Genomic DNA, 14488 nt, shown 5'->3' with positions numbered 1-14488 from the left:
ATCCTCTTTCATCAGTTAACATCTCCTCTAGCAAATTAAATCCCATGATAACACCAAGCAAGCCATCCCTGAAGAGAACTGCAACTGAAACAAGAATTGTAGTTACAAGCAATATATATTCCTCCTTTTTCCTTTCCTAGTCAAATAACTTTATAGCTCATGTTTGTTTTGGCAACCTGCAAAGGTAACTACTTAATGGTAGGTTAAAAGTGCATGTAGAAAGGCTGTTCCACCATGTGTGAAACTCACTGCTAAGTTTGCACAGATGGGGTTATTTTTTTGAGTATCAACCAAGGTCTGGTGTTTGACACTCAAAGTTTGCATTGAATGTAAATTTGGTTTATATTGTGAAAAAATGAGAAGGAAAAACCACACACATTTTGAAAATATGGAATTATTGATGGTTTTCTTTGATGCTTTCCCTGAGACTGACCAGGCAACAAAACATATGCTGTATGTAGCATTTTGGCAGCTATTCTAATAAATAACACTAAGTTTCATTCCTGCCCTGTCCTTCCAGTGGGTGTTACCACAATTCTCATTGTGCAGACACCCTCACATTCATTCTGTGATTAAACAAGAAATTCAACATGGAAAATTGTTTTATGCATTTGTAACTCGTCACACTTGTGTCCTAATACACCAATCACACTTTGCATCGGTATAAGACACCACCAAACATTAAGATCCATACCATATTTTCTTTTCTTATGTTACTTGCCTTAACAACATGTCTTATTGAACCGATCACTGCAGGCTTTAGAGCTTTGTCATCACTTTGCTCTTCAGAAGCACCTGCACCCCAAATATCTGGAAGTTCCAGCTCTCCTTCTTCTAGTGGAATAGAGGGGCCTTCAAAATTTGGTTTCTCATAGAGTATCCAGCTTAAAATAAAAAAATCCTAATGTTTAATGTGTGATTTGCAAAAATCATGCTCCCATTTAACAAATCCTTTCACCCGAAGTACTATTTCCAGACCCTTCCCATTTCCCCAATACAGCCTATTCACCCAGCACTGCTGATGCAATCATTTCTGGTCTCTGTGATACTTTTAAAAGCAATAATAAAAACAAAGATGTCTACTGCTGACTTAGCAATTTCATCAAAAACTTCTCCACTTTTTTAAGTTCATGATTTAGGGCAGCAAAGACTACTGTCTATGAATACCAGACTTTTGTATGAGACACTAATCAGAATCAATCTGAGGGTCAGAAAACATTGACACTGCAGACTGCTGCATCATGTATAAACAGACAAGCTACTTGGATCATGTGAACAACAGCCTAGAGTTCCATAGGGGCTGGTGCAGATGTGCCAAAGGATGATAAGACTGCTCAGAAGACAAGTACAACTTCATTTTTAATGGTAGGCTGGAATATATAACTAGATAAAAACTTTATCCATTTACAAATACTAAATCCTCCGTTAGGCTCTCAACTGAAGGGGGGAAAAAAAAAACCAAACCCCAAACCCAGTGCCTCTAGTCCATGCTGGAAAAGACGACCTGGTTTATATAGATCAAAAGATTTTCATTCCAGTTTTCTGACGCTAAACAGCAATCAGTGTGCTTCCCAGTACCTCCTACTGTAGCTAGTCTTTGTTTCTGCAGCTTACTATCAGATCATTACTTTTGAGAACCTGCTATTTGACTGCATTATAGCCTGGCCACAACATAACTTGCCATACTAGCCACACTACTAATGGCTGTTCTGTTGATGCTATGAAGAAAGTAGGAGAGGAACTTGTTTTGAATTACTCTTAGGCAATACAGCTTCTAGAGCAAAATCCCTCTGTATTTGTCAGAGCAACAGTCAATTATCTCTAGTGCACCATCTTAAACCTTTAGACATGAAATTAATCACGCCAGACCTGGCTTTAAAATTATTTGCTAGCCTTTTAGTGCAACTCAAATACTATGCAAAAACCTCCAAGGGGCAGAGGAGTCAAAGGGCAGCACAGCTGGACAGAATCTGTCATTTCAACCCACACTTATGCCTGGTGAAATCTTGCATTCCTCCAGATGGTAACACTCACTCAACTGGTCAGCAAAATAAGTTTCTCAACTCAGAACTTCCTATTGCAGAGGTAAAAACATCACATTTCTTGCTCAGAGGTATCCACATCACGTTGCTATTTACAAAGTAGACTTACTGTGCATTACATGTTGGCTCTATTTCAAAACACTTCTGGGTAGACCAATAATAAAAATAAAAATTAGTATCTTACCATCCTCTGATGACTTTAACTAGAATTGTTGGTGACAGAACCCAAGAACTGCAATCCGGAACATCATGGAAAACTTCAATACACTTTTCTTGACCATCTGAGTCACAGTATATCACCAGCTGTGTTTAAAAAACCCAAAACAACAACAAAAACAAACACACACCAGCAAAATATATTTCTATCCTGCCATACTTTGAATATAGAGAGGAACAGTAAAAATAAAAAAAATTTATCTTACCTTGCCAGGTCTGGGATTGATTTTACTTTGTCCATTTCTTGAAAGTGTCTAATAGACAGTGGGGAGAGAAAAATCATCAAAAAAAAAAAAAACCAAAGCCAAAACATAGTCAATAAAGATGGTCAGCTATATATATAAAAAAATTAACAGGACAAAATAAAGACTACTCTGAATAGTAAAAAGCTGGTAACATTTCAACTATACCTACTTAATGCTTCAATTTCTTTTTCTGCTGGAAGATCTGTATCTTGCCACAAATGTATAAATTTACACCTTTTTTTTTTTACTCTGAATTATCATCTCACTGAAGTCAACTAACCTCAAATTTGAAATGCTTTAAAATCCTTCTGATCAGCTTCCTATATATTCCAGGAGTTTCATACCAAACTCTTGAATCTTGAAGCCAGTCAGTAAAGACTACTTTAAAAACTGGCATTCATAAAGTACATGCTCTACAATGATAAAGATATTAATCGAAGTATAAATGTCTAAAAATGTCAAGCCATAAAGCATGAAACAATTTTGAAGGAATACATGAAAAGACTGAGGAGCCATGATGGCAAATACTTGCATGAACTAACTAGCATCATCAATTTTGTGATGAACACCTTGTAACAAAAAGTGTGAGGCTGCAATAAGTGATAAACTAAAAATACTCAGAACAAATAAAACACATTGAGGTACACAAAGTCTACAGCAATGTTGAAGTCAGCAGTAAATTATATGATACAGAATATATGGGAAAATTGCGGTTGCATCACGTCATCTTAAAACAAAGCAAGCTCTGCAATTACACGTTTGGTTTCCTAGCAAGGACGGGAGTGCTCATCCTGGGACAGAGTCCCACTCTTCAAGGAGCTATTCACACACACAAAAAACCCCAAACAGATCCTGCCCCTAAACAGGTTGCAGCCTAAGATAACCAGCAACACGTGCAAGGAATGAATGAGAATATATTAATTAACACACAGAGCAGGCAGTGGTCTCAGCACAGAGTTCTTAACCACCACCAGATTTTTGTAGGCATCATCAAGACATGTTGAAGCAGGACTGGTCTTTAGCCTATGCTTCAATTCCAGTTAAAACTTGCCCTGTGTTTTAAGGAATGCCAAAGTCATTGTTCTGGGCTGCCCTTACTCTTTCCTTCACCACTAGCCATTGTATCATCGTTTTCTTAGTCAGTGGAAGATGCACAATGGGTACACATCATATAAACATTTTTGGTTCCTGTCTAACTTGAGCAAGACAATTCAGTCAGCAACAGTGCCACAGAAGCCCAGAAACCCTTCAGAGCCTAAAGGGATTCTCTCAAGTGCAGTCTCAGGTGTGTATACACTCCATTACCATATCAGGCCTCCATGCTCTACTGCAAAATTGAAACCCACTCAAGAACAACCATTTAAGTAGCAAAAAAACCTCCAAAATAAAAACCAAAATAAAAGTACCCGTCATTTAGCTTAAAACTCAGGTCTTTAAATCCAAGCAGGATCATCAGAGTAAGAATGCTGTTCTAACTGGCAGCAAAAATCTACAGCACTGCAAATAACCCCCTGATTTTCATCCCAATGCTAATTAAAAAACTTCCCACAAGAGAAAAAATCTACATTCTGAAAACGGCAAGGTACTATAGATGATTTCCTCATGCAAGGTGAGGAAGAAAAAAGCTATTTCTACGGCCCCACTCCTTTTAGTAGAACCATTACAGCAGATAACCATTAGTTTTGGAAAGTATTTCTCAAACTTCTTATATGCTGCTTCAATTCCCCAGGTCACACTCATGTGGCTATTAAACTTTGGAGAACATATTTCATCCCGCGGTTCTTCAACCTCCTGATTACAATTTTCCTCCCAGGTAACACTAAGGGCTCACATCAACAGAAACAGCAGATACTATAGGACATTAGTTTGTCACTTTTGAAACAGAAATTACAAAGATATTCCACGTTAAAGTTGCTTTGAAGGGAAAATGTAGGTCTGCCTTCACTCATGAGGAGTAGATGTTTGTAATCAGACCAAGGGAAAACTCTCCACTGTAGCAGCACTTTCAATAATCACTACTACCCAGTTCTTAAAGTATTCTAAAAGAATGAATACACTTCTGTCAAATTCATGGGAATACTAGGAACAACAACAGAGAGCTAAAATAAAAACATCTGCTCTGTTACTTATTTAACCATGCAACAGCTGAATGTCTTGCTGGAAGAAGAGAGAGATTACTATCAACAGAAAAATGGGCACTAGTTTTCTGCCAAGCCCATCAGAAGAAACTGGCACCATACCTAAGTTCACTTCTATGTATTTGTAATCTATGTGTGTCCCTAAGAGGGGAATGCACATTGCCTATAGAAAGTATAAAAGCTGGATAGCTTTGTAGACAGATTTTGAACACAAAATCTTATGCAATACTTACATCCACATCTAATAAACCAGGAGGGACATTTGATTCATATCTGCTTGTCCCTAACCAGCTGGTAAAACTTTTCTCAGTGTTGCCATAGCTGGGTATTTGTAAACTTAGTTCTTTCTTTGCACTATCTGCTTGCATGTACTTCTCCACAAAACTTGGAAGCTTCATATCTGAAAGAGACTGAATCACACAACCAAAATTAACAGTCATTCAGCAGGTAGACAAAATTTTACATGGTTTCATTTCCTGAACGATCTTTATTACCTCAGATTTTTGAGGCATGCCGAGTGGCCCAGAAGCATCCTGTTGTAAAGAAGGTATCCCCGAGGAGTCAGCAGTGATGTTATTTACTGAGATGACAGAAGGATTAAAAAACTTCTCTTTAGATGTAGAAGACAGCAAGCTGGAGAAGAGGGAACTTTTTTCAAGCCGCGATCTCTTAATTTCACCATCTGTACCATCAATGATCTCTTTTCCACTTATCTCCTGAGTCACAGCAGGTTCCTCTCTACATGACTGCAGAGCTTTGAATATGATACTTTGCTCTGTCGATGCACGCTTGGGCCTCACTCTGGCTATCGTTTCCAGGCTTTGCATTTTCATTTGTTGGGCTGGTAACAGATCTTGTGTTTTTTCCCTCCTCAGGCCCAAACCAAAAGTAAATACACTAGGATCAAATACTTTCTCTAAGTTGTCCTCATGAATGGGAGGCATTGCAAAGTGGGGTGCTGGGGACTTCGGAAGCTTTGACCTCTTCTTTTTCTGGGGTAAACAAACAGAGCTGTCTAAGTTCTTTATTGTTTCAGCAAATTTCTTCATGTCAGATGGGGAATCAAAAATGCTATCATCTTCAGCAGATCCATTACAGGTTTTGCCTGGGCTCTGTTGTGCATTTATGTTGTGCTCTGATATCAATACACTGTCTTGACTGCTGTCATCATACTGCAGTGCTGCAAAGTTCAAATCTCCTGGCTTTGCCTTTTTATCTCCATTTTCCATCTTCTTAAATTCTGATCTAGAAACCTGATGAGATGGTAGGGGATATTTATCATCATTGCAAGGTGACAAAAGGTCTGTGCTTGGCAGCAACTTTTCTTCGTTTCTATGAAATTCTGAGCTTGTGTAATTTCTTTGGTAGAAAGTATCTTGAGCATTTTCACTTTTAACAGGAGAGTGCAAAGACAGTTTAAAAGGCGAACTTTCTTTTTTGGCTGTGGTTAATTCTGGTTCTGGTTGCTTCAGAGAGAAACTAGTATCACCTTTGCTGCTTTGGTTGAAAAGGGATATTGCAGCTTTTACTTTCAGTTCTGTTGTCTTCCCAATATCCTCATAAGAGGCAAAGCCTTCTGCTTGTTTGCCTTTCAATTCTGCAGTGCTTTCTTTCTCTGACGTGCCATTCTCAAAAAACTTTTGGCGACTGTTTTGCTTATTTAAGGTTTTATCAGGCTGTTCACTCTCTTTAGGCTGTTTTCCAAACTTCAGCTTTGCTCTGCCAACGAATGTGCTTGGTACAGTACAATTTTTCAAAGCAGGGATGTCTGTAGGTCTCTGGGTCTGGTTAGCACATTTGTTTTCAAACAAGGAAATTTTGTTGGCAATGTTGCTGTTAGTTTTATTAACTGGTTTTTCGAGAGTATCCTGCTCACTTTCTAAACTGTCTTGATTCATAGGTGTTTTAAAATTCAGCTCTATGTTCTTTGGTTTGGCTGGACTAAGGGAGGCAAAGTGATACAGAGTGACATCTTTAATAAATCTTGAACGGACTAGCAACAGTTTTCAAAACAATAAAATATAGCATTATAATATAATTTTCCATAGTCTTAGTTTAAATTTTGGTATCTCAAAAGGAATCAACTAAAAAAAGGAGTAACTATATGAACACAAAAAAATTAGACACTAAATAAGAATACATTTCAAACATGTACTTAGTTCTTTCATGTTCAGTAAAACCAAAAACACAGCAGCCTACAGCATCTGCATTTGAGGCAGAGAACTACTTATGACTGACAGACATTAAAATTTAATAGTGAATAGGCAGAATAAATTATATGCATGCAATTCCCTACAGAGTTTAGGAAACAAATCCCAATTCATTAAGGTGATAATGAGTTGGTTAACATTTGCATATACCTCTCCAGCAAGTTTTGAAGACATGTGCCCAGATTCTTTGCAGCATTTACACTTAAACTGCAGAAGCAACCTTAAATTGAGTGAAAGACCTCTCCTGGCCTCCTCAGTGCTGGTGGAAATGGTGAAGTGTCCCCAGTCACTGCATCACCACCTTGGCTAGGTGAACACTACAGGTGAGCACTCTTCCACTTCCTTCAGGGAAAGTTAGCTAATGATTTAAATTGTGAAACTAAACCTACTAATTTTACAAGAACTCAATTTGGAAGCACTTATAAAGCTTCTCTGTCAGAGCTGATAGAGAAGCATGTCCAAGTACACAGCACACAGTACTCATGTACTATGGCAGAAGGCTGAGAATTTCAAGTCTCCTTCCTCTGAGTTCCTACACCCAGGAAAAATCATTTGTTCATGTCACCTGTTATCTCAGAAACAGTATGAGCAGCTGTGAAGATGCAGGGCAGATGTCTTCAAAATTTACCAGTGAGACATAAGGAGTGTCAAGGAGTCCACCATCACCTCAAAGGCAGATCAGTTCTCCCAGGAGGAATCTGGGGACACTCAGCAGAGGGAGAACAGGCAGAAACTGCCATACATGAAAACTGACAAAGGCAGGAGATAAAAGAAACTAGTTTGCAGCAACAGTCTCTGGGGCCCCAAACACACTACCAATCAAAGGATGATTCTGGTATTTAAGTGCTTTCTTCTTTTTTTACCTACACAAACTGTGTTCACCGAGGTCTCAGTTCTTTAGCCCAAGAAAGAAGTGTGAGATACAAGTGAGTTAACATGAACAACCCAAAAACTGAGATCACTCCTTTCTGCTCCTCCTCCTCAAGTGATCCATTGCAAGAAACCCTACTAACTCAAGACTCAACATGGTACAAACTTTATTTCTGAGGAAAACCATGAGGAACAAACTGAAGTAATAGAAAGAATCAAAAATCTGCTGTCTAAGAATCTACACAGAAAGCAACTGTTAAAAATCACCATGTCTTTTCAGAAAAGGCCTCCCAGCAGCACTCACTATCTACCAGCCTACTCTTGTTAGTTCACAACTGGAAGGCTCTTATGAAGAATGCATGACTGACAAAAAGGGAAATAGTAAACTTAAAATCAACTAAATACTTCATCCAGGTGCTAAAAACACACCTGAAAAAAATTAAGTCTATAAACAAAAGAAAAAAAAATTGGTCCTGAAAGCAGGAAGGTGTGAAGGGAACTATCACAGAGCATAAAATTAAATATATTTAGGCAGTACTTTTCATTTATAATATAACTGTTTTTCCTAAACTTCTCAAAGTTAAATTATTCTATGATTTTTCTTTAGGGTAAATTAATGTAAGTTGCAAGGGACCTCTAAATATCAGCTAGTCCAACTTCCTATTCAAAACAACAGCTTCAAAGTTAGACCAAGTTGCTGAAGGCTCTGCCTGACCAAGTTCTGAATATCTTCAAGGGTCAAGATTTCATAACCTTACCAGGGAAGCACTGCAGCAGGGCAGTCACTGTCACTGTAAATTATTTTTGCCTTATATCCCATTAAAACTTCACTCTTACAACTTGAAACCATGGCCATTCACTGCACACCTCAGGGACAAATCTGGCTCTCCCTTCTCTGTAGGTAGTGAGAGATTACTGAGGTCTACCCATATACTTCTCTAAGTTGAACAAATCAAGCTGCCTCATGATTTTCTCCAGTGTCATCACCTTCTTAATGGCTCACCACTGGACTCATCCCAATTTGTGAACCTCTCTTGTACCAGAGGAGAGCTGGAAGAGGAGTGAAAGTTATAACTCACAGTGCCCTAGACAGACCCATGAGCATCAAATATCTTCTCCTTTGACCTGCTGGCTGTGCTTCTGCCCATGTAGCCCAGCAAAGGCTTAGCCTTCACCTGCTGCAGTGATGTACTACTGACACATGCTGAATTTCCTGTTCACCAGGACCCTTCACATCCTTTTTGGATCAGAAAAAAAATGTACTTATCCTCTTTTACTTGCAGTCTTAAGAGGTATCACTAACGGCCTAGTTATCTTCAACTCAATCCCATACCACCCTTTAGTCAGCCTGTTGCTTGCACTACTACATTCATTGATTTCAACACAACAACACATATCTTCCCCATAAAACCTGTCTCTCCTTGTATGCCTCAACACCAGCAAGTTTAATGGTTAACAGAGATAGTTATCAGCCACACCTAAATCTGTTTTAAATGAACAGCTAACCCCTCAAAGGTATAGTCTCAATCTTGCAAATTTATGCAGAAACCACTACTTCAGCACTTTGTATTTTATATTCTCCAGTGTTTCTGCACAGCAGCCAAACAGCTGAGACCAAAGAACAATGAAAAGCTCAGCCCTGGAGCTCCATCCATTCCAGTTGGCCTTCTCTAACTAATCTTTTCATCACACTTTTTTCCACACTAAGAATACTGACTTTAAATACAGCCAAAACATGCTCCTTATTGCAAGGACTGAGTTTCTAAGCTTGTTTAAAACGAGATGTTGTTTGAAGATCATTTAAGGCTCCCATCTAATATGGAGGAAAAGCATTGAAAGACAGATTCACTTAACAGTGCAAATGCTTTCTTACAAACAACCCAGTGTGGCTGATTCCTACTACCCATTCCTGATCTGTAATGCCAGGAACAAGCAGGCACAAGAGAAATACCAATGTCCTTCTCACTGGCTACACCTTGCAGCTAAACCGTCGAATCAAGCAGTTAAACCTCTCCCAATACAGTCGTAAATGGAAGGTGAGTCACACATCAAGCATGTAATTGGTGCCAAAAACACTGATGCCAAAACATCAGATTGAGGTGAGCAAAGAAAAATGGCATGTGAGAAGAGCAGAATAATTCAACAAGTGGGCATAACTGTAAGGCAAGCTACAAAACCATGTCTGAACATAAAATATGACAACTGAAGCCAAGTTTTCCACTAAGCACATCAAAGTAACTACTGCCTGAGGTTTTATTTGTCAATTAAGATGTACCATCAAACCTCAGTTTAGTCTCAAATCTGATAGGTTCCCCTTTCAAAAAGCTGGAAGCAAAATATTCTGTGATTTTCAAGTTATCCAGACATAAAAGGAGAAAAAACAGAAAATACTATCATTACCTACAGGGAACCTGCACTTTTGGAGGTAATTGGAGGAACTGACCCATTCTGAAATTGTTCCTAAAGAAACTTGAATCCCAGAATTGACACAATGTCATTAGTAAGAGACATTATCCATTTATACAGGAACCTTACTTGGATTATACAAAACCCATCTTATAGAAGGCCAAAGAGTCTGTCAGTAAATGGGTGTTTTTCAGCCTGAAAGGGATTCATGTGAACTACCTAACAATATTCTTTTAACCTTTGAATACGGAAAAGTAATGGCACCTTCTTTTCCTTTCCCATTTTACAGCTGCTGAATCCACCTCCAGGTTTATAGCTCATGTGTTCTGATGAATGGCTACAAATTCTACCAGGTAGACTGAGCATATAAATGTCTGGCTAAACAAACTGTGTGGTACAGTGTAAGGACAACTATCAGATGCATTGGGAACCTTGCAGGCAACACAGGACTCCTTGCCCAGGGCTAATGTTCCTACAGCAGCAGATAAGGCCAAGACACAGAGGGTCATGCAGCCCACAAAATCAGGTGGAATAGAACAGACTGTTTATTCACTGAAAAGAAATCTGCCAGAAAGGATACTTGTCTATTACTTCATGAGTACAGTCAAAGATAACTCACTGCACAGCAAGCCCAGGACATACCCAGAAAAATGAAATCCAGCTATGCAAGCATGTATAACTTCATCACCATCAGTGACAAGGACACAGAGAGAAGCATATGAAAACTACCTTTCATTTGAAACTGTGAAGATACAGAGTTTAAGATTCATGATCTATACTGCCAGGCCACAAAGCATCACCACTTACCAAAAGGCCACAGTTTAACTTTCGGTACTAAGTGTTTTAAATTTAGTTACAAATTAACAAATCAGATGTAGAACATTACAAATTGTGCAAAGGAAATTGCACCTAATGCTCCCATGCTTCTCAGATGTGGGAAGCATAACTGGAAACAGATGTGTCTCTCAAGCCATCATGTTGAACCATCACATCCTTCTAACACAACAACTCTGAACACTTGGTGCACCTCTGGTGAGTTTATAGGATTCTATGTACTCCAACACCTATAAATGATTGTACCAGAACAAGGAGTGCAATAGCACACAGCAGTGACAACCTAACAACAGAAATGAAGTATGCAATAAAGTCACTCCCTGTGGATGAGAATGTAACAGAATCCAGGAAGTGAATCACTGGACTCATACTAGTGATTGCAGTGAAATTTATGAATATTCCCACTCCTTTACAGTCCTAAGGCAAGCACTGATCACCTTTGTTTGACAGATGACAATTTCTTCAAGTGTAAAACCAAAACCTGCAAACTACTGCATGCATAATTCTGCAAACACCTGATGGTATTCACATGCATAAAAATTTACATGATTCATCCTGCACATACTTAAGAAAGCAACCACATGTATCCAGATTTCTGGAGTGTGATTTATCATATCACTTGAATGATCAAGTTCTACACTGCATCCTAAGTTTCTTCATAAAATAATAGCAGAACTTAGGTTGAAGAACAACTTGAACACATTCCTTATTCAAAGATTTTCACATAGAAAATCTTCAACCTCATCCTCAGTTGCTTACAGACAGCAAAATTATGTCAAGGTCAGTGGCAGATGAGCTAATCTGAGCAACAACGATGATGACAGAGCAGATTTTATGTACATTAAATTATTCCATATAATGGAATTGACAAAGACATTCCCCATCCATTAATAAATGGAAAAATGAATTTTTTTTCCAATACATTTAAACTACAGTGCTTGTTAAGTGGTAGCTGTAATTATGGTAGTTTTGGTTTTGTTATTTTTTAAGGGCAGTTCTCAACTGAAAACAATCTAGGTAGGTAACAGACAGCTAGTGTTTTCCACAGAATTCTAACCACAGATACAAGCAAAATTACAGCTACAAGGATCAGGTAAACTAGTTTGTTACTTACAGGCTAATCTTTGTAGTGACTGTTCTGGAAGCATCCAAACTCTTCACCTTCAAGTTATCTAAATCAGAATTTGTCTGTCTCTCAGCTGACAGACACAGGTCTCCATTTTTAATCCCATCAGTATGCAAGAAAGCTCTTCCATCTGAACCATTACCATGTTTTACTGACTTGGTCTCATTTCTGCCTTCAGCCAACACCAAGGCATTGTCTTCTGTCTTAGCAGCCAAAGAAACTTTGGGAGACTCCAAGCTGTCTTCCCCAAAAGCCACAGGTACAGCTACTTTTTCCACCGAAGTTCTTTTTGCCACTGTGTTACTTTCTGTTGATACTAAAGGTTGTCTTTTTGAGGAGTAATCTTTTACCTGGCCCTTCAAACCAGTCGGGGAAATGGGTACAGCATCCGACTGATTCTTTTTATAGGATCTTCTCCTTGCAGAAGTTGTGTTTGATATCTGCTGCTTGCCTTTGTCAGCTTCAGTTTTAGATGCCCCTTTGTGAGTAGATCCAGCTTTTAGGTCCTGATTATTAACTGAGGAATTCCTTTCAGGAGTCTGTTGAGGAGACCTCACTTTTCTTTCAGAGTTTATCACCTTGTCTGAAAATACCTCAGAAGGAGCATCATCCTCAAATCCAGATTCTTCTCTTGCAGTAGCCTCAGTCTGGTTTCTCTCTCCATTTGTAATGTCACTAGACGACTGGGACTTTCTCCTTTTTCCAGATCTTTTACTAGCAGATTTTTTATCCATTGTGTCCAAATCACTAAAAGTTTCTTCTGCTCTAACAGTCACAGGTTCATTAAGGAGCTCCTCTGTTTTTCTTAGATAGATGTCAACTGTTAACACTCTAGGAGAATGTGTGTGTTCACTCGCCACAGATTCCAACTCGTATGGCAAATCCTTTGGTTTTGCATGCCCAGGCTCCTCAGACACCCACGTGCTCACAAGCTGCTTGTGACTAAAGATACTCTTTTCTAAGTCTTCACTAGACAAATTTCTCAAGCTCCTTATGAAATCTGGAGTTGTGGAATTGCTTATATCTGTGACAGATTCTTTCTCCAGTCCCAGGGTTTCCACATTCAGACTACTCTCATAGAAAGAGTTTTTAATGGTTTCGCTGCTGCCGCTCCAATCTGCTGACCACTCACTGTCTGAGGAGACTCCCCTGCTGCTCCATTCTGAAATGGTATCGTGATACAGTGGTCTGACTTCCCCACTGAAATTATATTCCTGTGCCTCAGAAACGGCACTTACGTTTCTCACTTGCTTCTGTACTTGAGGAGCTTCGTGTCCTTCCTTTCCGTGCCTGCAGTATGTTGCCTGTGCTCCGTGAGGAGAAACTGACCTCCCTCCTTTCTGATGTGAACTGCGTTCTAGTGAACCTTTGACGTTCTTCCTTTTCCCTGTACCAAACAAATTTCCAAGTCTTTCCAAAACTGGTTTCTTTTTATTCTCTTCTCTGGAAGAATCTGGAAGTTGTGAGGTGGACTATAAAAACAAACAAACAGACATTTGGTTAATGTCAGAAATGTTTCTATAATACGTTTGTTTGTATTAGCACCACCTATAAATTAAAAGGACACTGCAAATGCAAACAAAACAGCTTACTGACCAGTTCTCAAAGAACAAGAAAAACAAAACCCTTGAAAAGTCACTAAAATCCCAAGATCCTTCTGTACGGTTTTGCCTGCATTTGTTTACAAGCAAACTCACCTTGCCTTATGATACCAGTATCATGTGTCCCAAATCTCAAAAGCTTTGCACAATTAGTCAATGTCACCCAAAACAATGCAGGAAAGCAAAACAATACAAGAGGGTCCGCAAGACTGGGGACAAACAGCTTGGTCAAAATTTTCCAAACAAAAGCAAGAGGGGCGAGTTTAACTTGCCTCTCCTTGCTGAGTCAGTTTTGACACTTGTGCCAGCAGAGAATAGTTTCAAAGTTGTATTGTAATTCAAACATTTCTCATTAATGAAGTTTAATAAAAACTGAGCTTGTATTTTGGGCTAGAAAACCCAAAACTATAAAAGCCACTGCATCATTCAATGAGCATTACTGGGTCAAATACTGCCCTGAATTACACTTGGTGAAATTCTGCCTTGCAACTTCTAATTAACATGGTAAACAGGAAACACGCAACAGCATCGCGGAGTACACATGCATATTTACATTTTAATATATCAGCCCTTTTTACATGCCGGTACGATGAATACTTGTTTTCAGATGTCTATTTCAAAACACCACAAGGATTTTCTACATCGGCGGACCCGATCTCCCGAGGAGATCCCCCCGGCGGCACGGAGGCTGCTTCGGCAAGTTTTAAACTTCAGGGTTTTGTGCTGCAGACACCGAAACCGCCTGGCAGTGCCCCGCGTTCCCCCAGCGCCCAGCACGGCTCGGCAAGGGCTGAAACCCC

General features: G+C 39.2%; 1 protein-coding gene across 1 annotated transcript in view; it reads right to left on the bottom strand.

The window, feature by feature from the left end:
• Positions 1–13553, bottom strand: part of AIM1 (absent in melanoma 1) — a 41944-nt gene extending 28391 nt beyond the window's left edge. The window contains exons 1-6 of the mRNA XM_009077364.1: positions 12076–13553; positions 5136–6582; positions 4875–5051; positions 2465–2512; positions 2227–2345; positions 722–884 (exon numbers count right to left, since the gene is read on the bottom strand). Coding sequence (XP_009075612.1) covers positions 722–884; positions 2227–2345; positions 2465–2512; positions 4875–5051; positions 5136–6582; positions 12076–12821 — 2700 coding nt within the window. The 5' untranslated portion in view covers positions 12822–13553. The remainder of the gene's footprint in view (positions 1–721; positions 885–2226; positions 2346–2464; positions 2513–4874; positions 5052–5135; positions 6583–12075) is intronic.
• Between the last annotated feature and the right edge of the window lie 935 nt (positions 13554–14488).

This window comes from Acanthisitta chloris, unplaced genomic scaffold (assembly GCF_000695815.1).
Source record: "Acanthisitta chloris isolate BGI_N310 unplaced genomic scaffold, ASM69581v1 scaffold4356, whole genome shotgun sequence".
NCBI classification, from domain to species: Eukaryota; Metazoa; Chordata; class Aves; order Passeriformes; family Acanthisittidae; genus Acanthisitta; species Acanthisitta chloris.
This window is presented reverse-complemented; position numbering and strand designations above follow the sequence as displayed.